Raw genomic sequence first — 27,209 nt, forward strand, 5'->3', positions numbered from 1 at the left:
AATTTTCATGGCACTGCTACCAGCTACTGGGAAGTTCATAACGTTGAACCATGACACGTATTTGAAAGCTAAGGGCAGTCCAGACAATCCTTTCTGACTGGCCCTAAGTGGCAAACTGCTAAGTAACTCTCCCAGACTGAAGTAAACTAAGATGTTGCACTGCTCCTTTTATGACATTCATCTCACTGAGGCTCTTAAACCATGTTTCTGAAAAATACATTATGTTGCTAGTCCCACTACCCTTCTGGAAAACACTGGAGATGGCAGAGGCAGCATTAGAAGGTTTGAATGGTGTAGACCATGACAACATTGCTCTGAACATGTAGCACTACAAACACCAAGCACTCAAAGGCAACAGGTAGCACTGAAATATTCTCACCAACAAACAAGGAGAACGACAGTGAGAGTTATATGTTTCAGTTGACTGAATTCCTGTAATATCAGGTAAACGACATTGCAGGAAAAAGGAAAACAGGATTTGGGAGCTGGAGAGGAGTATGTCAAAAGCAAGAATAATTTGGATGTACATAAATGATGCAAAGGGAGAAGCAGAAATTATTTGTTTTACTTCAGAATTTTTTTTTACACTTGGATTCTAAAAGTGTCGTTGTTCATCTGCAGCTTATGTTGGCGTTATATAAGGAAATATTGAGGTATAATTTTTGAGATAATTTTCTAAAGAGGATCTTTTCAAAAGGAACTTCAGGCCTTCAAGACTTTTCTAGGCATTACACACACTTGAAATCAAAGCCACAGACAGGCATACATGCAAGAAACACCCTATTCTGTATCAGGGGAAGGAGTTTAATACAGTAACATTTACCCAACTGAAAAATACAACCCCAATGCGATTAATCAAAAGGAAAATGGGCAAAGTTTAACACCAATAACAATATACTAATTTTTATTGCAATGGGATTCCTTGATTAGAACAATTAGAAAAACAGAACATAAATAAGATTAAGTATTTATATAAAATAAAGTTTCATTCACTGTGTAACCATGAAGGAGGAAACACGCTCATTTACAGGCTATACTATGATTATATTATATATATATATCAGCCAAATAAGAAAAAAGAAAAATCCCTCTGTTTTACCACTTGGACTTTAGTTAGTTGACTTTTTGATTTAGATCCAGGCAACACACCACCCTTGTATCAAAACAAGGGGAGCACAACACTCCTGTACCACATTTAGGTACTACTCCTGACCAACAGCCGTACCAGAGTCCCTTTGAGTTATGCTGGAAAGACTGTTCTTCCTCAGTATAAACTCCATTATACTCAGTTAGTACCTTTGAAGACACTATGGTGGCAAAGTGGCATCACCAGCCACTGTAGGGTAGATAATTTTAAAAGCTTAAAAGCAATATATTTCATTATCCTGGCTATAAGCACTTTGTGTGTCACAAGCTGATAAAGACCTTTTCTGCACTATGAGGCATTCTGGTTTTATCTGCAGGTTTCAATTCCATTCTGCAGAACTAATCTCTCATTAACGAAACTATCTGAACTGGATAAGCTGAGATCTTGACACAACTCCAACTGAAGCATGAAAAGTGATCCTACAGGATCAAGATTAAAATAACTTTATCTGAAGAGGTTTGTAATATATTTTCAAAGAAATACTTTTCCAAGGGCAGATTAAGTTCTCGAAAGAAAAACAATAATAATTTTCCCCTTCAAATTACTCTCAGGTTTAATTTAAAGTTGTCTTCCACAGTTTTTAAATAAAGGGTCATATTTGTATACACAACTGAGACATTGCATCCCAGGAGTATTAAATTAGCAGTAGATTCCCCTGACTCATACCTCTCATATTCTATTAGGTGAAAGCACCTCGAGCCCTTCCCTTAGTATGGTCTGCCTACTAACCTGGAGCACATAGCTCTTAACTGTACCGCTTCCCACACGTTGTCAGTAGCTTTACCATCTCCCAATTCCAAGCAAAGAGTATACGAATTTGTTTACCAAAAGCACTCCAGGTATGTAAATAAAAAGCAGCACGGTTTCACAAGAAGTGTTAGACACATTACCTTTGGGTTTTTCCCTTCTTTGGCCAATAAAGCACGCAATCTCTCTTGTGAAGGTGGTGCAACAAATATAATATATGGCTTCAAGTCAGAATTTCGTAGTGTCTTCAGTGACTGCAGAAATAGGATTTATGAAATATTTAAGTTTCACACATGAAAAGGACATTTAATGATGCATTATTCATGTGCTAGAATTGCTAACATGCTCTTCAAACACAATTGTACAATATTTTAACAGCAGTATAATTAACCATAAAAGTATTACTATCACCACTCACTAGTTCAGACATTTCCTACAAAATTAATATTCTAACATTTTTCAGCTCCATGGAAGCCAAACACTTCCTTTCATTCAAGAATATTCCTTCATAACTGAAGGAATATACCTTTTGGTATCCAACAGCAAAAAAAAAATCCACCTACACTGTAGTACATTTTCTTACTATGCTAACAGTTGGAGCTTTCAACAGAGAGAAGAGTCTATAGATACTACAGTTTACTTTAAATACTACAACCTTCTGTTTTGGAGATTAAAACACAAGGTACCAGATGCATTACCTCTCTATGCTTGGCATAATATAAATGTAACATGGCAAAAAAATTAAGAGATGGGAAACAAAAAGAACCAAACTGTAGACTGACTTTTTTCCCAAAAGGTTCCTTCTGTGTGTCTCGGGACAAACAAGTTGTCTCTGAGACATATTTCTTATAATCACAGAATTAGATGACTTTTCAAAGGGTTATGAATTTTCAATTTATTACGTGCTTTGAGACACTCATGAGCTATTCTAGTAAAGTATCACAAGGTCCTAAGGTGATAGCTAATTGTAGCTTCAATACTACCAGACTTCACCAATGTGTCTGTGTTTTAGGGTTTTTACAACTTCCGTAACAGCAGCAGGCCTCATACATATCGTACGTATTGGAAATGGGCTGTGTTCCAGGACTCTGTCTCTTCCCACATTTGCCTCTATTTCCAAGTTGAGGTCTGTATGCACAACTTATCTCTTCCTTCTCCATAATCAAAACATAATACTGACAGAGCTTTTCAATATAATCGATGTGATGTACTTTAATCCTGTCTGTTACGGAACTGCATAAACATTCCCAAGATGCAGTTTCCAAGTGTAATCACAAACTACTTCCTCTCTATCTTCAAAAACCTCAGAGCTCACAGAGTAATTGGAAGACAGAGACACAAATTTAATTAATTTTTCAGTTCAGATTGTATCGTCAGCTTGAAATATCTGGAAACCAAGGCCACTATTATCTTTACCACAGAAAAAGGAGATGTATGTATTTCTAAAGAAGGAACAGGAAAGCTGTATTCTAACCCACTGAACAGAGTTAACTAAACATCATTGAAGGAAAACTTAGAATAAACATGAAGATGAACCTTGGAAACACACACTTTATATAAAATATTATGTATACAAAATATTTTGTATTTTATATAACTAGAACTCTTTTGATTTTCACAGTAGCTTCTACAATTAAAATACAACAGACAACAGCATTGCCATACCTGGGTATGAAGATTTAAAAGGCATATCTTGCCAGAGTTGATCACTTGCCGCACGGAGTCTATGCTAGTACCATAGAGGTTCTTTTCAAACTCTCCATATTCAATGAACTTCCCTGCAGCTATGTCAGTCTCAAATGCCTGTCGGGAAATAAAGTGGTAATCCCTGCCAGCTACTTCAGTCTCTCGTCTGCTCCGAGTAGTATCTACAAACAAGAGTAACAAAAAAGAAATTGAGACAGTGATAAACCTGTAGAACTGAGGAGGAGAAAGAATTATTTCTTTTAGGGGGGACACTGCTAACCAAGCAAAAGAAGGCTTTTGAAATATCCAAGAGAAGCAAGCATTTTATTTTCAACATAAGTACCCCTGGACAGATTAAGTTGCCAAAGGCTGAACCTACATTTAGAGGTCTTGTTTACATTACCTTGAGAGAAAAAAAACTGCCAGCAAGGAAAGGAATTTTCACCTGTGCAGCTGCATTCTGGATGTGAAAACAGCTTTAGTTTTTTTGTAACAAGTTATAATGTTAAGCTGTTTGTAAAAATATGAAATAGACTTATATTTCAGTGGCTCGGGAAGGCACAAAAGCCACCTAAACTTATATATATGCAGGATAAAAAAAATCTTTGATGGATGTACCAGTTTATTTTTTAAACTTCTATACTCAGTCCAATTTTACTCAAACTGAAATACATGCATGTCCTGTAATGCCTCTATTACACTCTGTTGGGATAGTGGATTTGTATCGACTTACCAAAGCTGCTTTCTGCCACACAAGATATAACTTTATTTATTCTTTACCCAAGATCTGGCTCTATCCAGCTCAAAACCCCTGAACTCCTCATTGCTGCTCTCAACACAAGGTTTGTCTGCAGAGAGCGTGCTGGAGGAGGTGCTGGTGGGACTCACGGGGGACGGCGGAGGCGAAGCGCTCCGCCTCGGCGCTCATCAGTCGCTGCCGCAGCTCGCTCTGCCCGCAGCTCTGCGGGCCCATCAGCACGATGGGCCGCTTCCTGTTCGCTGGCTGGTGATACAGGGACATTTCCTCATAGGTCAAAATCTCCTCGTTGTCATAATCTTCAGAGAGAAAGAGAGAGAGAGTCACAACATGCTTTACTGTTGGTTTGGTGCATGGCCTGTCTTGCAGTATCAAGTTTCAGGCAGCTCCTGACTCCAAAGCAGTAGAAGCCCTGCGATCATCACTTGCCCAGTGACATCAGGCTTCCCACTCACCCTCTTTCTGCAGAAAGATAAACTCAGGAAATAGCTCTCTCATACAAGGATAACACTATACGCCCAACAACAACAACAAAAACACCATCCCAGTCCCAAAGTACTTTTGTAAGAATATAGCATAAGTAGCCTACTAACTCTGTGGAGAAATTTTCCATTTACTAAACTTCATTATGCAGAGTGAAACATGACTACAAAACCATAATAAATCATTTCACCATTGTAAAATTATACGTATTTCCATGCCTAAAAAGCTATCTGGATTTCTACCCCTATCATTTAGTCCTCATTAAAGACACTGACTCTACAAATCCTGCCACCTCTTCTCCATCTTTCTCTAAATGCTATTACAAACCACACTACTTCTCCCACACAGAACATCAGGAATTATTTCAAACGTCATATCCTGCATTTCAGCATTCTTTTCACAAGGTTATTTGCAGAATCCTTTAGAGATGCTTGAAAGTGCACATGCTATGCAGAAGAGGTTGCTTACCATCATTTTTATTTGCATTGTATAAAACTTTTTTCCGTTTCTTTTTGTTTTTCTTTGCACACCAGAGTTTTCCTAATAACAAAAAAAAAGGCAAAAAAATCAAATAACCATACAGCAAAAAGCTTCACATAATATCTACTCCCTGGATCACTAAAGTGGGAAATTTATTCTGCAGTTCTAAAAAGGCATAAAATTCTTCAGCTCATTACTCCCATTTGGTGTATTAAGCAAATGTTGCAGGCCAAGGACTTCAACTGAGTTATGTCATATTAAATTCTTCAAGAAAAAGGGGGCTTTCCAAATTTCCCTTCCTCCTCTTAATTATACTGCACATAAGTTAATAAAAAAAAGTGATTTATTTAAAGTGCTAAATTCTGACTTGTATTTACATCAAGAATTTCAAAGAATCATCCCACTTATTACAAAAAAAGAAAGAATTTTCTGCAACACCACAATGGCAGGGTTCCAGGTATCAATAATTAGCATCTCTATAAGAGTTAGATTTTTTTTTTCCCCCCCTAGGGAAGCATATCTCCAACCTGATTTTTCTGGCTCCTTGTCTTCCTCTATGGTTTGCTTCATTGCTTCTCTTTGTTGCTGAAAACTTTTTCCTTAATGCATTAAAAAGAAAAAAAGTACAATGCATTTCACATTTAGAAACCATTTCCATACTTCTTTTTTTTTGTAATGACTTGCTCATTTTACTTTTTCCCAACATTCTAAATCTCAGAAGGTTCTCATAGAATATGACACAAAAGAAATTTTAAAAGATAAATTAAATTGCTGAGAAGCTTGTCTACTGCTTTGAAAATACACTCATCAAGAAAGACTTGCAGAGCATTTGTACTATTCTGGACAGCTTTTGCCTGAAAAATTGAAACTACTGGAAGGACTACATTATCCCACAATGATGACAGGGTTTCCCAATTATTTTTTATACGCTAAATATGTTCTATTTATACTAAATCTTTTGAACTTCAAGCTTGGAAAAGATTAGCCTACATTTAAGTCGTTGTTCCTCTCAATTTACTCAAATGTCAAAGTAACAGTGTGATATTCTATGGAATTGGAAGACCATATTTTGCACATCAGCAGATCTGTAATGGACTAGAGTGCTGCACATATTTCAATGCAAAAATTATACACTGACTTCAATGTCTGAAAACCCTCTTACTCAAAAGCCATCAGTTAGAAAGGAAGCATGACTTAACAAAGAGCTTCAGTTACTTTTAAGTGAAAACATGCAGAAAAGTTACTACAGAAAGATATATTTTTCCAATACACTTCTTGATATAGTAAGAAACTGAATAGCTGCTCTCATCTCCAGAGAAGAAGTAGGCTCAAGTTCCATGTTTCTGCTGTAGCCAGCAGAGGGAACTCTGAAACTAGAGTCCCCAAGGTGGAGGAGGGAGAGAGTAGCTCTTGAAAGGTGAACTGCAGCAGAAGCAGTAGCTGTTACTCTGTATTCAACACCTATACATGGAGATGTCCCTAAAAGGTCAACCTTTTAAGTGAGTGAATTACATAACCAACAGTAGGCTTTGTTGCACAAGGTCCAAAGTCACAGATATTTAAGGCAATGGATATTCAAGGGTATATGAGTCTTTGAAAACCAGACTAATGTGGCTATGGGAACAAGCGCCTGCCAAGCTTTTTCTAGTTTTATTTACCAGGGATAAGGCCTGCCAATGGCTGGTTATCTTCATCGCCATCTCTGTAAGCCTGCCACCAGTTGGGATCCTCTTGGCTGATGACGTGGAGTATATCTCCTTTTTGAAAGGACAGGCCCAGTTCCCGGCAGGGGACATACGGATCATCAGAGGGATCATAGTCAAAATGTGCTTTCACGTGTATCTGTGGGATAGCAAATGGAAAAACAGAAGAAAAAACACCCTGTGGCTTCCAAAGAATTACACCTCATCTTCCAGTAACTGCAGTGGAGCTCTGATATATAAAAACTGCAAGATTCTATAAAATGGAAACTTTATCTGAGGTATACAGGAGATACGGGAATGGTTGGCAAGGAAAAAGCCACAGCTGTGCTAGGCTGGAGATGAAGGCCTGAACTGAACTCTTGCTAATGAAAAAGTCTATGCAATATCATCACCATCTTAGAAGGCAAAACCCTCTGAGCTAAGGATTTAAATTCTTTGCATTCAGAAAGTATCAGAGATACTCTGATCTATTTAAAACACCTAATACACATATCGAAACCCATCTCCTTGGCTTTAGGTGAAGTTTCACTTGTAAAATATTTTACTTTGTCACCAACCACTACTGTTTTTGTTTGGCTGTGACATCAGTGCATTCTTTCTTCAAAGTGTTAAAGCTGTCTCAAGAAAAGTGTGTTTCTTAAAAAGACAATGACTAAAGTTTCCAGCATGCAAACTTTCCCCTCAAAGCATATTTCCAAATGCCATCAATCCAATTGACATACACATATAGAAAAATTGGGAATTTCAAAATAGAACTTCCGAACCACAGGCAGTTCTAGTTTTATAATTTCTTACTATTTTAGGATCATAGTTCAAATCATACTAAGAATTTCAGCTTAACACCATCGATCATTTTCAGCAGTTAATGCAAGTGTTAGTCTGGTAGAAGTTAAACCAATTTAAACAATTACATTTTGATTCTGTTCCACAATGTAAATGATCCAGAGAAGAACTGCCTACGCACTACTGGTAAAACAAGGTACATATCACCCAGCTCAAGAAATTATGTAGAGCTACTTACAACTGTCTCTTTTGCAGGAGGTGGCTTGCTCTGCTGACTGGGAATCAATACAAAGGTCAGAGTACCATGCATATCAGCCTGAGAAGAAAAACAGACTCTCCATATACAGTATCAAAATATGGCTTAAGATTAACAGCTTTAATAAATAACATTTTTCACAAAATGCTTCAAAAATTCCCATAAAAGGCAATTCCTACACAGCACATCACCTGGCCCTTAACTGGTTTAAAAGACATACTGCAGATACAGATGCAGTGATTCACTGACAGGCTAGAAAGCCAAATGTTGACCTTTGGATTTTAAAAACCTAGCTTTCTTGATTCTACATAAACTATTTCTATTTGAAATGGTGCAGCTGCAATTCTGTCAAGCAGCTCAGGAGAAATGGAGAACAATATTCTCTCATTCTGTTCAAAAATACAAACAAGTGGATCTATGCTGGGAAGAAACAAAAATATAAAAAATACTATTTTTTTAAAAATTGCTTAAATGCAATAGTGTTTTCAAATCTAAACATTTCTATTACAACTTTATGCTTTTAACATTATTAAAGCATACAAAACACACTGTTTAAAAACCTAACACATTCAAATCCTGTAAAGTACTTAATATCAATACTGCAATCACCTCTGCTAAGAAGGTAGAACACAGTAAGCGTCCTGGCTTTAAACAATTCTTACTTGTTTGAATGAGTGTCCAGACAAAATGCCAGTGCCAACCCATGATAAGGGCTTCACGTGTCCTATACATCCTACACATCATTCCATGAACTGTAACACAACTGATGTTGTATAAAATCAAAGTCAAATGCATGTCTCAAAAAATTCAGACCTGTGGCTTAGATAAACATGACTGAGCATAACACGATTAGGCTGCAGGAAAGGAAAATCCATGACTTTCTGTATGCATAGTTGCACATTTCACAGTATTGTGTGAATAGTCATGTCTAAAATAATGTACAGTTTATTATCATTTGAGTAGCAAGTGGTGAGGCAAAATGAAGAGAGAAATTTCCTTCTCCTGTGCTTTAAGTGTTTTTTGGGAGCTGAAGCACTTTAAAACTTCATTTCCACATTACAAAATATAATATATATAGCATTAAAAATATTATCTTAAATTAACAATTTAACAAATACAGTTAAAAAATATGTAGTGTTGTGGGATTTTTATTATTTTTCAGCAAGTAATTTGCTCTTATGTTACTATATTGTCATTTTAAATCTGTTATTCTGTAACCCTGGGTTCCAGGATCTACTGAAGAGCAGAACAAGCTTTTTGCAGAGAACTAAATTGCCAGAGTTTAATTACTTGTGAAGCATCTACAAAATACTTTTTATAAGCATAGGACTTAACTAAATACGGCTTTTTTAAAAAAGAAAAAGTACTGATGGCAATGGAGACGACTGCAGAGCATGAAGAATCTCAGGTATCTCAGATCCAAAAAGCACATGGAGATTGAAGGTTTTTCAAATAACTAGAAGAATCTTTTTAAATGGCTTAAAAATTCCAAAACCCCCTCCCATTTCTACCTCTATTTGATCTCATTCCATGTGTCAGCTGAAAAATTTCAACTGTAAATGTCAGAAAAAAACCCTATCCAACTACGGGTGCAAATTGTCTACTAAGAACTACAGTCTTATTGTAGCACAAAACAACTTCCTCTGTGGATATTGCTGCCAAATCTTCCCACAATAATGCAACCTGGAGCAGAACACACATCTTTGTTCTGCTTTTGATTTGTCTATAAAGCATAGATCTACTAAGTAATGAGAAGATTTATTAACTATATTTATCTTTTTTTCCCCCCAAAGATCCTATTACATAAGCGATAATGGAGATTTCCAATCTTTTTTATCAAAGTTCTAATTTAACTTTTCTTAAAAAAAAATTTGTCATTTTCATGTGTTTTCACTTTTGACAGAATGGTCTTGTCTGCTGCAATGAGACTCAAGATTCAGTCAGCTCCACGTGTCCCATCTCGGACACTGAACAACAGCAGGTGCCAGAGAAAAGCATGAGAAAACAGAAATACTGGGCAAGAGAAAATGCTGGCCCTTTGAGAGGAAGTACCTGGTGGTTACTAGCTGCTTGTGGATTTCTTGCCTGTTGTTTTGACCAGCTGCTCTTGAACTGATATGTAATTTTTGTCATGAATGGGAAAAACATAACAAACAGAAAAATGTCTATGCTGGTAAACTACTAGAAAAAAGGGGTTCTATCAGGAGGGAAAGACTAAAAGGTTTTGTCATGTAAAGGTCCCCTGTGATAAAATTTGTAGTGGGTTAAGCCTGGCCAGAAACTAAGCACCCATCAGCTTCTCACTCACTCCCCTTCCCCAGCAGGATGGGGAGAGAACTGGAAGACTCAAAGTATGAAAAACTCAGAGGTTGAGGTGAAGACAGTTTAATAAGTGAAGGGGGAAAAAAGCCCAACAAGAGATGCAAAGGCAATCACTTACCAGCCAATTTTTGTTGCTCAGCATGATCTTATATTGCATGATCGAAATAAATATCATTTTAAACTAATGTTAAATATCAGTACAAATGACAAGCAGAGCCAACTGGCTTGAATTAGTATTTACCAGAAGGGAAATATAAGTGTCCAACTCACCAACAAGTCAAAAACTTCATTAACATCTTTTCCACGAATCTCAATGCCATTAATCTCCAGAACTTCATCCCCCTCGTGTAACAGCCCACTCTTCTCTGCAGCACCTCCTTTCACTATTCGACTAATGATGACAGAATCCATTTCATTGCGAACAGTAGCACCCTGTGTAGTAGCAACACATTCTGAATTTATTATATATGAAACTCAAAGCCACCTATTGTTATACACTCCAAGCCAGTGGAGAAACTATGTTGGAAGAGCTTACATGCAACAGCTTACATGCATGGACCCAATGCTCCAGTTTAAAAAAAGACACTGCTTGATTTCTTCAAGCTGCATTAAAGACTGAAGAATTGGATTGTTCAACATCATAAAATTACTGATATTTTAAAAAAATGCATTCCCAAGGAAACACATATTTGAAAGACAAAAAATGAGAGTTGCTAAAGAAAAACACAAAACATGGTTGGCACAAGGCCATAAGCCCCACTGCAGCAAAGCTTAGGATAGTTACTTCTGTCAAAAAATTGTCCAATCCCAAATTGGCAGAAGTTGTACAGATTATAAATGGTATTGCAGCTACTGCTGTATGAAGATGCACACAAGGTTTACCATCTATGACTGTTTCTCATTTAGGAGGAAGGAAGAGTGTTTACAAGTTAAACATCACCTCCACAAATTCTGAAACTTCTATAGCCATCTGGAAAGAATAAAAAAGCTTACCCATTTCCAGGAGTGAATATCAGTACTTACCAATGGAATATCCCGAGCTTTCTCAATGCGAACTATTTTAACTGTCTCCCCTCCATACACACCAACGTTGTCATAAAATTTTTCATCTGTCACAGGGTCTGGTTGCATTTCTTGTTCTGCAACCTTATCATGAGCCAGTAAAAGTGCCTAGCATTAAAGAAAATCAGCTTAGTTACAGAAAACGTCACACTTGGAACTGTACTATTTTGTATACATATAATGAAATTCTGCAATTTGAATAGTCTTTGCAGGCTACAGAATAATGCAAACCAACTCAACCAATAAAAAAAATAAATCATTTATCACAGATAATGCAACACCTACTGCTACATAATTTCCAAAACTTTCCTTTCAGCTTGGAAAATAATGAAAAAAGCAATTTTGAACACACAAATGTGGCTGTACTTAGTTTCTCCTTCCTAAAAACCCAGCCATTGATGTACTATATATGTAACTGAGGATACAGACATAAGAAGCTACTCCAGTGAAAACTATTCATAGAATTACAACATCACCACAGGACAAAACTCCCTTTATGCACCCTATTGTAAGAATAAAACAGCTGTCAAAGAAAAAAACATAAGTAAAGCAGGTCATGTGTGGCCCTGACCCTAGTGATCTACTGCTACATTATGTGCAAATTACCCTGTAACACAGGTAGAAGGTAGCAAGGGCTGCATACAGACATGCACTACACTTGATTAGAAGTTTCCATAATTGCTGGAAGTTGGAAACTCCTCATCCTAGAAAAATACTAACAGATCTGCACAGAGTTGAAGAATAAAATCCACCCTTGCCCAGTCAGCCCAAAACATTTGCAAAAAGTACATTATACCTAAAACAGCTTTGAGAAATACATTAATTAGAAGTTCCATTTTGTTTTACCTGCATGTGAGGAGCATTCAGCAAAGCATTAAGCTCCTGCCCATCCTTATGGTGACTGGGTTTCAAAACACTCTGTACCTAAAAAGAAATGAAACAGTAAAACTAAACTCTTGATCTAGCTAGTGATTTAGCAATCCTCCCACCCCTACTCAAGCACAAACCAACCCCTAGTTGCCATTATTCCTTTTACTGAAAGTAAAGTATATTCACATAATTGTTAAACTTCATCTGGTACACATGAGGAAAATGGGCAAGGAGACCACAGGACTGCTCCAGCATGTCTTGCCTCAGCGATCACCTACCAAATCTAAGCTGGTCCAGTACATCACAGATCTGGTCAATACCAAAGACTGGCAATGAGCTCAGCTACCAGATGCACACACAAAAAACAAACTCTAGAAAGGCACATGATAATGAAATCAATCACAATGAAGTTTATTATGTGAATATGTCCAATGTTTTAAAATTGATTAGTTTCTCAATGTGACTAGCCTCCCTTTTCATTAAAAGTAGATGGTTTATTTTTACCCAAACTACTTTCCCCAACAGCAAGACCAAAGATTCCATGACAGGTTTTGCAATGCATCCTGGAGCCCCTGCCTCAAAGTGTGGGAGTCAAGACTTCAAAAGGTCCCAGGAAACCAGGTTGCTCTGTCTAGGTTCCAAATACTCCACATTAATACAAGGACAGTTTTTGTTCAAGCAGCTTCAGTTGCCTAAAAAAGTTTGCCTTCTCAGACAATTACCAAACAAGCTTTATCATCATCTTGCAAAGAGTAGAAAATCCTGGTATGCTTAGAGAGAAACCCAGGAGCAGGGAAGTCCCTCTTACCCAAAAGGTGAGGCTGAAGATGATTCTTCCCATAGCCATTATCCTCTCCTAATCTGACCAAAGGCACTGAAGTCCAAAACCACAAATGAACCCAGAGACATCAAGAGTAGGTCATACATAACACAGAAGGAGCTTTCAGTAGGTTAAAAAAAAAAAAGATTTTTACTTTTTCCAGTAGGTATAAAAAAGTTTTTACTCCTAAGGATGAGGTAATGTGACTTAACAAAGATTCAAGAAACCACAAAGTTGAAAAGTTAAAATAATTATGCTTTTTGGGTGATCTAGAAAGATCTAAAAGTTTTCAATAGCCTCTTTCCTAGAAGCAATTATCTACAGAAATGCCAACAACTCTCTTGGAAGCTACCATGTGACAGTACTGAACACAGTAAAGGTAATTTTAAATTCTAGCAGAAGCCACTGCTCCCATGGAGCAAGATCCTTACACTGCTAACAAAACACTTCCATGGAAAAAGTTCCTGTGCTTAGCAATAAACTTCTTTGGTACAACCTCCAAAAGCTTTCCTTCTGACATCCCTAGAACATGACTCATGGCGGGCAAACGTAGCATAGCTGAGAAAATTCAAACATGAAACCAGAAGATTTAAATCAGTTGAACTGATTTCTTCAAAATCCTAGAGAACAGAAAGAATTCAGCTCCATATAGGCCTGACTTCAGTCATACTTCTGAGCTGGCCAGGAAGCTATTATTCCCGGCTTAGCCTGAATTTTGGGATGCCATATAGCAGACAGAGCACTGTAAAGGACACATCTCACTAACAAATTTTCCTCTGTGTTCAAAGAGGAGATTCTTCTATACAAAAGACTTTCTTGTAGAGGTTTATCTGAGGTATTTAACTTCCAGAAGACTTTCAATTTCTTCCTTGAATAAGCTACAAGAAGCTTTAAAGCCTTATTTATCCAACCTTTATGACCCCTTTACAGAAAAACCTACTCAAAAAGCAACTTGGAAGTCCTACAAGCAAGACCACCTTTTGAATTCAAGATCAGAGGCTGGGATTTGACAGGGCAAAAGAATGCAACCAGGCCCAACCAGTCATTCTGTGTGCAGTGAATATCCTTTTATTCAAGTTAAACTTCTGCTTTGAGTAATTTAATTACTCAAAACTTTAAGAGCTCCCCCCTCAGCTTTTAAGAGAAAGATGCATGTCAGATTTGTTACTCATGGTAATGAATCACACGGTTTTATCAGATTAAGAAATTGAATGTAGGCTGTCATTCCAGAAGTGACACTACAGACAGCATAGGCAATCCACACTAAATATGTGGCAATAATAGTATTTTAACAACTCTTCAGCCTAGCTTTTGTTAATTACATCGATTTTAGTTCAAGCAGCCCCCCAAAAGTTAATTTGGTTTCATTATACACACTACAGTTTGGAAGCACGTACTGTGGAGGCACACACTGGAGTGATACTCAACATTCAGAATTTAACTGCTGCTGCAAAGTCATCATCTTGTTTACTCTCAGGTGAGCAGAACTGTCAGAGGGAATATACATACACATTGTAATGCACTTGGACCAAAAGTTGCAAGTTTCCAGTGCATCCTCTCAAAAGTACTGACCTATCTTAATTTCCTGCACTTGCCAAAGCGCATAACAGCAAGTCTGAAACCTTTACACAAACAGCTCATATAAACTGAGCCTATTAAGTATATTTAATAGCAATAACATCTTTAAGGCATTTGATATGCACTGTTAACGGCCAAAAATTACAAACTGTCTTGAATGCTGCATCAAATATTCTTACAAGGTCAAGATTCAGACCATGTTCCCATAATCCTTGCCACCATCTTGGTCAAGTTTAAATGGATTTAAAATCAATTTAATTATACTTGATGTTTACTGGCTATTTTTATTTAAGACTTGGAGTACACCATGTTACATGACTATTAGCTCTAAAATAAATTCCTTAATCTCAAGTGCTTCTTTCCACCTTCTAAATTCAATTAAAGTTTCTTTATAAAAGAAAGAAAAAGACACTGAAGTTGTTGGTGCCTGGTTATCATAATTGTTAGGAAAAATTAACTGTACAAATGTGTTGCTAATTTTAAGAATTTTCTAAAGAAGACTAGACAATAAAAATGTACCATTTCACTGTCATGTATTGTTAGTGATTAAAAATCAAAGCAGTTTTCACAACACACTGCACATACGTTTTATACAAGCAAACAATCAATGAAAGAGTAAACAAAGAACTGAAAAGTAAATAAGATTTTTTTTAAAATTAAGTTCAGTGTAGCAGATAATTCCCTCGAATAATACTTCCAAACATGTAGTTTCATTTAATTTTTTTTACTTTTTTAGTTTGAAAAAAAAAAAGGAGGATACTTCAAGTTGCAATATGAATTGGTGTTGCAAAAAGTCTTCTGCTGTTAGAGCTACAGAACCAGGAGCTCTAGAACAGGTTCTCTTCCACATTATAAAGCCTCCAAAACCCCACACCTGTAGCTTTAAATTAGAACACGCACTCTGAAACAGTTTGGGTTATACTGTCACTGATGACCTGTGCACTAAAATACGCACATTAGCATTACCTGTCATTAAAAATTAATGTTATGCATGTATCTGCTATTTTTTCTTTCTTGTAATGTCTCGTGGCTTCTATCCTCAAGATACTATCAGAATCTTAAATCCAGGTTTTTTTAAATGTCTTTTCAAAAGCACCCTAAGGTAAGTAAACAAACTGCTTTCTTGGGAAACTTCCCGTGCCTATGTTTAGGGATGGAAAATGCAACAGACAAATAAAAAACACAGTACAAGAAAAAAAACTGGGCATGCAAGACAGAAACTTTTCCATGGGAAAAAGAGCAAAAACAAAAACAAACCAAACCCAAACCCAATTTGTCCTAAAGCAGAAATCATTTCCTCCTGTACTGCTACCATGACAAATACGTAAGCCTTTCCAAAAGGAATAAAGAACTTGAAAACCAAGCATAAGACCTTGTATTCAGGCAAGACTAGGAAGTACAGAATGATGTGAATGGAGGCCTCAAGGTGTTCCTCTTGAGACACTTCTATCAATCACAGAAATATTTGACCTGAATTTCCAGCTCAAATGTTTCAGGATGTTATTTAACATATTGCAAAATACAAGTCACCCAAATACAACAGAAGTTGAATCACTGAGAAACTAGATTACATCTGAAAATGGGAACAGACACAGGCAATATATTGACTTTTCAGGAATTTCAAGGCTGGACAAGACAGGGATGGGATGTGAAGAATCAAAAGATGTCGTCTTTTATGTAATAATCTCCTGGGTGATGAAAAAATTCCATTGGTTTAAAAGTTTTAGATTAAAGAATTATTTTTGCTATGCTTAGCCTTCTTCATGGATGGTTGAGAAACAAAACTGGCTTTGCACCACCTTCTAATTTTAAGATTTATCAACTCACATGAAAAAAAAAAAAAAAGAGGATTGTGTTGAGAAGGTGAGGAGCAGGGAAGATGGGGAAGAATATGAAAGTTTGAAAATAAACCTAGAGTTTCCCTAAGCATATTTTCTTCTTGGAAACTTCTATTAAGCAGCAAATAAAAAGGTTGTCACATCCATGAAGGGGAAAAGCTATCTTTTTTCAGAGATAAACCTGTAACAGCCTATATTGTAAATTAAGATTCAAAAACTGACTTGTATCTGAATGAAAACCCAAACCAGGCCTCAGTAACATGGGTGTTTGGGGAAGTAATCTGCAAACAGAAGTTAATTGAAAAGCTTCCTTTAAGGCTCACAGACATTGAAGAAGCCTAGTGAGGATCCTACAGCAGCCTACAGGCTGATGAATAAGCCAGAGGGAAGCTCATATGTAAAATACTCCCACCCGGTTTTGGCAGTTTTACTGACAAACCGAAACAGGAAAATCCTGAAGTGCAGTTTAATTAGCACACTGTACCTTCAGATAACAGTTAAATAATGTCTCTCAAGAATCAGTAATTCCTTCTGCAAAAGAACTTTAAGCTTGCTATAACTGTTTTCCTTGACTTACAAGACTAAAGTCTAGAAAATGAAGGAGAGTGGAAAAATCTGTTGAAAAAAATTGCTTCAGGCAGAAAAAAAAAAAACAGATTAAAAAAAAACCAACCAGAAATCAACCTGTTGCCATACTGAAGTTTGAGTGGTGTGCCTTTGAGCAACTGCAGATTGGCTATATACTGGGTGAGGTTCTCCAAGTGGTGTACCTGAGCCAGTTTTGAACAGGTAGGTTTGGTTCACTTGGCACTAAATTCTGGAGCGTTTTGCTGAATATTAGGGCTACGCTTGCACTGACCCTGGCATTCAAGCTAGGCAGTTTACAGTTAACAAAGGTATATCTGCGTAAAGGGTAGCCACACTTCAATACATACATGCACCACGCCATGGAAAAATGAAGATAAAATCATTGAACAACCCCTCAGTCTTAGCTGTATGTATTTCAACCCCTGAATGCTCAGAGTAAAGAATACTGAAGGTAAATTTTTATAACTGCTCCCTTTCCTTATGTTAAAACCTTTCCTGATGCCTATCTACCCATGCTAAAAAGGGAATTCTTATCCCTAAAGTATTTTTCTAGTTACTGTCTGGAAATCTGGAAAAACCAGATACAGCAATCAGTGACTATTATAATCCCTTTCATATTCAACATCCAGTAACTCAGACAAGCTTAAGTACATATTTCATCAAGAGCTATGATTATAGGTTTCATATATATCAGAGATGCATACTGTACATACCTCTTGTGCTAGTTCTTGTGCATTGGAGATGAGAGGATATGGAGGGCTGGCTTTGTTCATATGCACTGTAACAGCATTGTGTATCTTAAATGCATTCTGAAAATCACTATTTTGAACAAGCTGTAAAATGAGAGAGATATCCTCTTGGCTCTGAGGGTCTACCAAAATGTGCTGGATATGCTTAAGAGAAGTTAACAGTTCTTCCACTTCTAGGTAAGAGATAACAAAAAATAAATATGGTATGAGTTAATATAAACATTAATAGTGAATCTTGTTAAGATTTTTACCAAAATTTTTTTTGCTGTTCAGTTTTTAAATCAACAATGATGCATGCAAGTTTTAGTTATCCGTTATTCACTCTGACTTTTATTATCAGAACATATCTGAATGAAAAAAACCCTCAAGCTGGTAAAAGCAGTAATAAAAAAGCTACTACACTGTTTAAATTCCTGTTGCAGGAGCAGTTCTTCTCTGAAAGAAATCACCGATACGTAAAAGATCCAGTAATTGCAGCTCATGCACAGCTAAATCTGAAAGAAGGACCACTTTGCAATATGAAAATAACTCTCTTGCTAAACTAATCCTGGTGCACTAAATTTTCATAGTTATTTGGATACATCTTTCCATGTATATCCACCATATTTGGCAGATATAGATATTTCTCTTCACTAAATATTACAAAATTACTCATTTTGTAAGTATGCAAGTAAATGACACTAAATTTCTAAATATAAAATTATGCTCAGTCTTAACGCATTAAGATAAAAAGTTACTGATTATAAAAAATATTATCTTTGCTCAGAGTTCTGAAAGTTATCTGCATCAGAAGAAATTTGACATCTTTCACCTATGAGACTATGAGCTCTGCTTGGACTATAAAGTATTTTACCATATTTTAGTAAACCGTTTCCATGTGTTTGCAGAATATTATATATGCACTACATTATCAAGCTCCAAGAACTAATCTGATGCTTTACAGGTGCTTTTTAAAGACTGTCAGCAAATATTTTTTTTTTCTTTAACCAATGAGAATTTCTGCAAAGTATGTCACTTCTCAATATTGAGGAAATACCTATCCAAGGAACATAAATCCTATCTATAATGCATACAAACCCAGATAAGAATTCCTAAAGCAGACTAAAACAGTGGGTGTTTTGAGCCTGAAATATTGTATGCATTCTCACACATTATCTGCAAAAAAATCTGTTCAGCCACAAGAGGCTGATCAGCTATTGTTTATCTTAACAAATTCAAGTAAGCCAGAATTTCAAATCCTGGCATTTTAAAAAACAAACAACAAAGAAAACTCCAAATTCTAAAATTTGGTTGATGCTGGTATCAAGATATCAGCTTTGAGATTTGTTTTTAAGTTTTAGCAACCTTCATGTATTCACTACAAGCTAATTAAATAACATAAAAATAGCAACACTACCAAGACATCAGCCAAGTTGCAATTTTTACATGTTAAAACAGGGTAGATACTGATCACTAACATGGATGCGCTCTGTCAAGAAGTTACTTTTATCTATTTTTAACCTCAAATTCACCAGTACACTAAACACAAAGCTAGACATAAACCTGTTGAGTACAAGATTTAAATGGTTGACAAATTGGCACACGAAAACCATAAAGCCTAATAAAAATAGGGATTTCAATCAAGTTTAATGGTTTTAATTTTGGACAAAGCATACATACATTTATGTTTTCAATTTTGAGTTTGTAAGTCAGTCTTCTGTATAACAAAAGGAAATAATTCAGAGCTACTACTCTTGTACTTCACTGTTTTCAGGACAATTAAAACAAACAAAGGAAAAAAAACCCTCCAAAACCATTCCACAAACACTAAAAACACCCTACCCACCAAAGGTCAAGGGCTTCTTCCTGTAACCACCAAGGAAACCAAGGGCAGTAGCACAAGAGCTGCAGGGAAAGCTCGGATACCGGCTGTGCAGGATATTCCACAGGTGGAATCCAGCACAGCTCACACCAATTAAGGTGGCCAATGTCTTACTTGGAGCTGTATACACAGTATACTGCCTATCACATGGGGCAAATGCCATTCGGAGAGGAGGCTAAAGAGCAGTCTACAGCAAGAGTGTTTGCTAAATAGGACTTTGTCAGCTGGCAAAATTCTTACCTGCTGGAGTATGCAGACTACTAAAAAATCTCAGCAACTAATACTCCCAAGTCTGAGCAAGTACACTATTTTCAAGTATTAAAAAAAAAATAAAAGTTGTGTAAAACAAACACATGTTGTGAAATTCCTACAGATACCTGCTCAGTTAAAAAACACACTATGCTGCTATTTGTTAGTGTTACTGGATTCAAAAAAAGTGAGGCATTAGAGAAGAACCTCACTTCTAACTCTTCCTATGCATAAATTTTAATCCATTACTTCCAAATCATCTATCTGCCCTTATCTGAGAATTCAAATACACACGTATGTATACACAATTCCTTCTAGCTCATTTTGCATGTATGATATAAATACATGAAGACAGACAACTTATAATAAAGAAAGCCTGTTCCTAGATGCCTCTACGTATTCTCTCTTCAGCACTTTGCTAGCTTGTTCTGTGTCATCCTTAGAAACTACTATAGTACTCTTCTTCCCATATAAATTCCCTTTTTACACTGAATATTCATCTGTGCTGGATGCAAAAGCCCTATAACAAACAATCCCCCCCTCCCTAAAACAGCAAGCAAATACCCCCTTCATACCAATCCTAAAATAGAAATAATGCTTGTAAGGAGTGAAATATTCCAGAAAAGGTAACAATCCATTTCTTAGACACCTGTTCAATGAAAAAAAACCCCATACACATAAAACCACACACAAATCTGGCTTTACGCATGCCTAACTCTCTCTAGGTTCCTGTTTCCGAATTCTAAATTGCAGATCAGATTTTGGTGCAGGTTTTTTTTTTTTTTTTTGGGGTGGTTTTTGTCTTTTCAAAAAAAAAAAAAAAAAAAGCCAGGTAACAAAAGATTTCATCTCTAGACTTTTCCTATTGAAAGAGTTGTGTTGAGGAAAAAAGTTCAGTAAAAGATTTACATCTGCATTTACTCACAGAAAAAAAGTCAGGGCTCTTTTGCAGAACAAGTCCATTTTTTAAACGCAGATCAACTGGCAACTGACTACTTTTTTTAAAGTCTTCTTTTACAATAAGTGTTGCAGCCTTTTTTCCATTAGGCTATGAAATGGCTGGAATGTGACTGAGCACTGTGTGATATACACATTAATCAAAAGACTGCTGGGGCAGAGGTATGCAACTGCAGGGGAGGACCCAGTTTAACATGTTAGATTAGAAAAAGAAGAAAACAGTTGCTGTTTATCAACTTAAAAGTTATGAAAATCAAACCTAAGAAGATATAATTTGCTTTATTATATGTCAGCACAAATATCTTAATTCCCAAGCTTTTTTTATAGATCTCCTGAGTACTGTGCATACTAGTCCTATATATATATATATATGTGCTCCATATATTTCTTGAAGCACAGGGCTAAGAAAAGTATTGTTTTATCCAAAACTACTTCTGAAAGTTTAGTTATAATGCATTTCTAAAGAAGTTTTGCCCAAGGTATAAGAATAAAAACCAGGCAGTTTTTCTCCTATGGGAAAAAAAAATTCACCATAGCCACAACAGGTTTAACCAAATTAAATTACCTGAATGAGCTCAGGAAGCAAAAAATTTTCTGCATTTTATAGAAGTACACTGCTGTGAAAAAAGAAACAGTTAAACACCTACATGCACATGTTCTAGCTGCACAGTTATTTCCATTAAGGCAGCTGTCCCTGTTTGGATAACAAGCATGCCCTTTAAAACTGTTTTGATTAAGTGCCCTGTTTTATTTTTATAAATAAAATTCAATTTGCTTAATCTGCTTTTGTTTGTTTTGTCCTTTTTTAAATGAAAATAAAGATACTGCAAAGATCTGTCAAATTAGACATTCACACTTATGAAACATTTTCAAAACTAAGAAAAATCAACACCATCAGGACAATCTTCTTATCTAAAATGTACCTTTAGCAGAGGCTTGATGGATTAACAGAAAAAATCCACAAAAAAAAAAGTAAAATTAAAATCTGTATTTAAAAATGAAAAAGACTGAATAAGTCTAATTTATGATCTCTATAATTTGGTAGCACCTGCCCAGGTTTATTTGATGTTTTCCTAACAAAACTTAGAGATTTGTGAAAGCAACTAATTACTGTGACCTGGAGAGCAGAAGTGGAAAGATGGAAAGAATCAGGGGCAGTGTAGATCAGAAATTCATTATAACCAAACAGATGAACTGTGAAAAATTTCACATACTAGCAGTTATTTTTTGGACAAAGGCATGGGCTAGCAAGTTTCCTGGAGACCTATAAGTTGTACACAAATTGTAAAAAATGTGGCCTCTCCCATCCAGATATTCTATACAAAAGCAGGAGTATTAATGATAATGGACTCAAATCCTCTCTAGAACTGGTTGTTTGGTTTTTTTTTTATGTGTGTAGAGATATATTCATAATGCAACATTCCTTGTCCTGATAGTGATCAGGAACAGATAGTTTTCAGAATACAAAAAAAAAAAAAAAAAAAAAAAATTACTCACTTGAAATTCGGCATTAGTGCCAGATGTTAAAATGATTAGGCCAGAAACTGGAAAAAGCACATGCTTAATAGCGCAGGAAGATTTTTCCAAGAGGCTAAGTTACTGCAGAAGCATTTTTTTAAATTTTAAAATTACAACTCTGTGTTTGACAGCACTAATAACTGAACAGAGAATCTTTACAGACTACACAGGTTAAGAGATCATAGCACTTCAGAACATTTTTTTTTTTTCAAGTTTGCGACAACTCAACATCACAGTTTAGTACAAATCAAAAGCACCTCTCTTAACAGGAGTGATAAACTGCTATAAATCCTCTTTTCTTAAACCTTAAGTCTACCTGATCCAAACTGCTACTATAATTCTGTCTGGCAAGGAAATAATGGTAGTATGTGTGTAAGCGTGTTAATACTGCGTTGTGACTTCTCTGATTGAAATAGATGCCTATGAAGCCCTAATTCAGCTTCCTGGTTCGTATATGGATATAGCATTATTTAGCCTACCTAAAGCTCCTAAAGATCCCTGCCTTTCTAACTCAAAGAACAGACCATATTAACTCAGAAAGCTAGTCAGAACTTCTACTCTATGCATATATTGTTAAGCCTTATTTAGTGTCATTCAGAGCAGAGATGCACATCATTAGTTTTCTGATTTTCACAGTGTCTGAAAGCTGAGGGGAATAACTTTAGTTAAATCATGCAATTTCCTCTGTTTCAACAGAAATACGCTGACAGCAGAACAATGCTAAGACCCAAACTTCAACTCTGAAAGTGAAGAGGAGTTTGTCCTAGTGGACATAATCATCTAATAATTTTCCTTCAAGATTAAGCTTATACCATATATTGCTATTTCCTGTTTTACCTTTCTTCACATATACACCTCATCTCCAGTGTTCGGTGTTTTTCTTCTTGCATCAAATATTCACATGATCCTAGCTTCCATTCACACCAATTTCCCCTCTTCTTGCTGAGCTAGACCTAGTTTCCTCCTTCCAGCTTTTTCCACAAATAGTCTCTCAGCTTCCCCTACAACCTCCACCCATTTTATCCCCACACTGAGATTTTCAAAATAGCCTTTTGTCATCACAAGTAATTTCTCCATCATTGTCTCTCATGTTCAAACAGCTTCAGTCTACTCCAGCTTCTAACTGGTTCTCAGGCCTGTCAGACCCATAACTGCTACTCATTTCTCATTCCTACCAGCTTCCATGCTTAGTTCTTTGCCCACTGGTTTCCACCTAGCCCTTCCTCAAAATTCTCAGCATCTCTGACATGAAACCTAGCCTCAGCTTTCTAATTCTAAGTCATTCCTTCCTCCCTTACTTAGTTCAAATTTCCAATTCCTCCTGCAGTCAGTCTTCAGAGCTTTTGCACACTGTGGCTAAGCAAGTCCTACCACTCCTACTGTTCAATGTCAAATCTTTGGATCTGCTTTGTGTCCTGAGAAGATAATTTTACAATCAAATATATAACACTTTCATAAACTACAGAATCTTCTTACAAAGAGATCTCCTGGGCAGAAGCTGACAAGCCCTGCAGTAAAACAAAGTACACCTGACTTCTTCATGATTGACCCTGCTTTCAGCCGGAGGTCGAACAGGATGACTTCCTGCTAAACCTTTCAACCTGAATTTTCCTAAACAGGGATTTGTACAATAAGGATTACCAGAGGTTATGGAATAGGGACAAGTCTTTAGCAGAAACGTTGCTTTGGCACATAAATAGTAAAGACAAAGCAAAAAAAAAAAAAAAGTTACCCGTTTCTCACTCTCTGCTCTCTACTACTAGTCAATAGGAAAGAACAGCAAGAATCTTTAGTGCAGCTCAAAAAAAGGGCACCTTTTAAAAGCAGTCTATCTCAGAGCAGGTATAAATTTGGAAAATTGAATTAGACTCCTACAAATGCCCAGTGCCTCTTTTTCACTCCAGTGACATGCCACATTTTAGATAGATACTTATGTTTGAGGAATAAAGATTAGAAACTTTTTCTACAAAAGTATAGGTAAAGCAATGACAGCTATGTAAATAATTTCAGAATTTATTTCTTAAAAAATTATTAACATTACATTTTCATTAATGTAATGAGTGCCAATGTAAGCAGATTTTAGCTATCAACATCAATACTTAAAGAGAAAATGTAAATTATATTGGCTGATAATTGACAATGCAAGACAGGCAGAATGAGAAGAAAACACGAGCATGCTTCTCTTATTAAAAACTCTTGTACTGCATTTTGATTTTAAATTACAAAAAGTCTTTATTCATTGCTTATTCTGGTCTGTGCTTCAGACATAATAAAATTGGGTATTCGTTGCATGGTTTTCCCTAGCCTAAAGAGGATGGAGACATCCATTGAATTCATTAGTTATCTACAGGGTATTTAACTGTTCCCCAAATGGATTGGTTTCAAAAAGCCACTTGCAAAGGCACATAGCCTTACGCTTACCAAAGAAATAAAATAAAACCAGAACACCACAAATCCAAAGGACCAGAATCCTTTAAATCTGTATAGGAAGAAATAACTAAATTAGGTTTTCAGTGGACCAGAAGAACATTAACGGCCAACTAAACACTTTTGCCATTAATTAGTCCATTCATTGTATTTTACCTACCTACTGTCTTCACAGAATAATGAGGACTCTCCAAAACAATTCCTTCTTCCGTGTCAAATATTGGATTATCTATTCCAGTTTTAGGAGGGATTTGTGCTAGCTTCTTTAGCCTCATGGAAGCAGTAAGGTCCAGTTCCTGTTTCTTTCCCTCTTCCTCCCGTCTGCGCCTCATGTCCTCCTGCTGCTGACGGATCCGCTCCAGCTGAGCGCTCCGCCGCATGGGCATCATCCTGGAGCCCAAATCCCCAGGGCAATCGACAGCCATTTCTCTGTGCTTCGGAGGATCCTCAGGAGATGCAAGATCCACATTTTTTACTTCACTGTCAGAATCTTCTGCGATATGTCCATTCATATGAGAAGTTGTCATGATTATTTGTAATTATGCTTATTCTCTTCAAACATAAATGCTGCTATTAGGCCAGTTTTCATTATAATGTTGCATAAACTCCATTATAACTTCAAAAATAGTTCCCTTCCATCACAAGACAGTTGAAGAAACATCCAGGAAGAAAATCTAATGAAAAATAGTCAAAAGAAGTTAGTGAATAACTGCATGAATAAGAAAACACCTTAAGACAGCTCTCCAGGTCCTCAGGCATCAGAACAACAGAACTTTTCCCCCCACATTTCCACAGTGCTTCTTCCCCTACTAAGAACTACAGAACCTTCAGAAATCTACTGCACACATTTTAGTAAACGTCAGGTGCCAATGTTAGAAAAGGAGTATGCTCCTTTTCTAACAAATGCTAAAGTCTCTCATGTCTCCTAGTTGAAGCACTAACACACACAATTGCAAATCAGCAGGTTTCTGAAAGTTCCCACTCAGTTTTAATTTATCCTTCCATTCTTAAAAGTTCCAACGCAAGCCATGTGTATGAGCCTACAAACACTAGGTATTAATAACTTTTTATAAACATTAAGCTTATAGTGAACATGCTAAGTTAAACACAAGTTATTGTTCTTAAATTGAGGCATTTTCATGTACACGTTGCTTCCCAGGTTTAGAGAAGACAAGTCTGATAGAGAGCTCTCCCAGAACATGCTAATCATAGCAGCCTAGAGCTCCACCTGCACAATGCCAAGTACGAATAAAGTCCTAGGATAAAGGCTGGACAGTTCTGGTTAGCAGCTACTCTTAGTACTTCCTACAGGTATGTATTAAAGCAGAAAGGATTAAATACAAGAGTAAAAACCCTTGTGTGGGCGTACAGAGGTAAAGATTTGACAAAGAACAATAATTAACTTCCACAGTCAAGTAGTGACATTCCACTACACTCCATACACTTAAATCTGGTTTCTCGTTCCTGATGATTCAAGTTAAAGAACTTAAGTATCCCAATAAATACAACCACTCAGCTCTTAAGTATAACACATATAACAATGTGTTTTACACCCCACAGCCTCTGTAATGGTAAGTTATTCTCTTTATGTCCAGTTAAAAGCTTGTAAAATTAGCAGTTGTGTACAGTAATATCAATACATATAATTTTTCAAGATCCTTTCCTTTTTTTTTTTTTTTAATTTGCTGAAAGGAAATAGTACAAGATAGCTCAAATTTTTATTATACTCTGGAAGTACCAGGACAAAAAAAAACCCACCACACACCACAAATTTCTCAAACCAAATATTTGTGTTTGGAGGAGGAAGGGAAAGATGCTTATGCTGTAATTAGGTTGAAAATTAAATATAAATAGTACTGTTTTGGAGGAGCAGCAATAAACTCCTACACAAGTTTCTGCAAGCTTGCAACTCTACATAAGTACAGCTTTTCATTTTCATAAGGAGTAGTACACAGCTACACACAGCAATGCCCAAACTATTTACTTTTTTGCTATCTAGCCACTACTACCAGTTATTAATATGATCTTCCAAGAAGTCAATATTAAAGCATTTCTATGGTAGTAAAAATTATGTTTTGCCTTTAAAAGATACTTAATTGTACTACACTTATATGTAAAAATTATTTCTATGCTCAACATTCCCATATTCAGAAAAAGTTCTGGCAACGAATAAAAGCCCATCAAAAGCTGCACAGTAGTAGGGCTAACAATGCAAGTGCCACACAATTATTTGGTGTCTGTAAAACTTTGAGTAAGTGCCCTACATAAAAAGAACAGCTTTTCAAAGAATAAAGTCACATAAATTTAGCATTCAGACAGGGTTATATA

At 36.3% G+C, this 27,209-nt stretch overlaps 1 protein-coding gene across 1 annotated transcript in view; it reads right to left on the reverse strand.

The window, feature by feature from the left end:
- MPP5 (membrane protein, palmitoylated 5 (MAGUK p55 subfamily member 5)) overlaps nucleotides 1-25,557 on the reverse strand; it is a 26,248-nt gene extending 691 nt beyond the window's left edge. Inside the window, exons 1-12 of the mRNA XM_008935365.1 lie at nucleotides 25,042-25,557; nucleotides 17,834-18,042; nucleotides 12,273-12,350; nucleotides 11,388-11,534; nucleotides 10,635-10,796; nucleotides 8,025-8,102; nucleotides 6,959-7,142; nucleotides 5,828-5,899; nucleotides 5,289-5,360; nucleotides 4,469-4,636; nucleotides 3,560-3,762; nucleotides 2,038-2,148 (exon numbers count right to left, since the gene is read on the reverse strand). Of these exons, the coding sequence (XP_008933613.1) occupies nucleotides 2,038-2,148; nucleotides 3,560-3,762; nucleotides 4,469-4,636; nucleotides 5,289-5,360; nucleotides 5,828-5,899; nucleotides 6,959-7,142; nucleotides 8,025-8,102; nucleotides 10,635-10,796; nucleotides 11,388-11,534; nucleotides 12,273-12,350; nucleotides 17,834-18,042; nucleotides 25,042-25,408 (1,851 nt within the window). The 5' untranslated portion in view covers nucleotides 25,409-25,557. The remainder of the gene's footprint in view (nucleotides 1-2,037; nucleotides 2,149-3,559; nucleotides 3,763-4,468; nucleotides 4,637-5,288; nucleotides 5,361-5,827; nucleotides 5,900-6,958; nucleotides 7,143-8,024; nucleotides 8,103-10,634; nucleotides 10,797-11,387; nucleotides 11,535-12,272; nucleotides 12,351-17,833; nucleotides 18,043-25,041) is intronic.
- Between the last annotated feature and the right edge of the window lie 1,652 nt (nucleotides 25,558-27,209).

The sequence above is a fragment of the Merops nubicus genome, unplaced genomic scaffold (genome assembly GCF_000691845.1).
Source record: "Merops nubicus isolate BGI_N331 unplaced genomic scaffold, ASM69184v1 scaffold19562, whole genome shotgun sequence".
Classification (NCBI taxonomy): domain Eukaryota; kingdom Metazoa; phylum Chordata; class Aves; order Coraciiformes; family Meropidae; genus Merops; species Merops nubicus.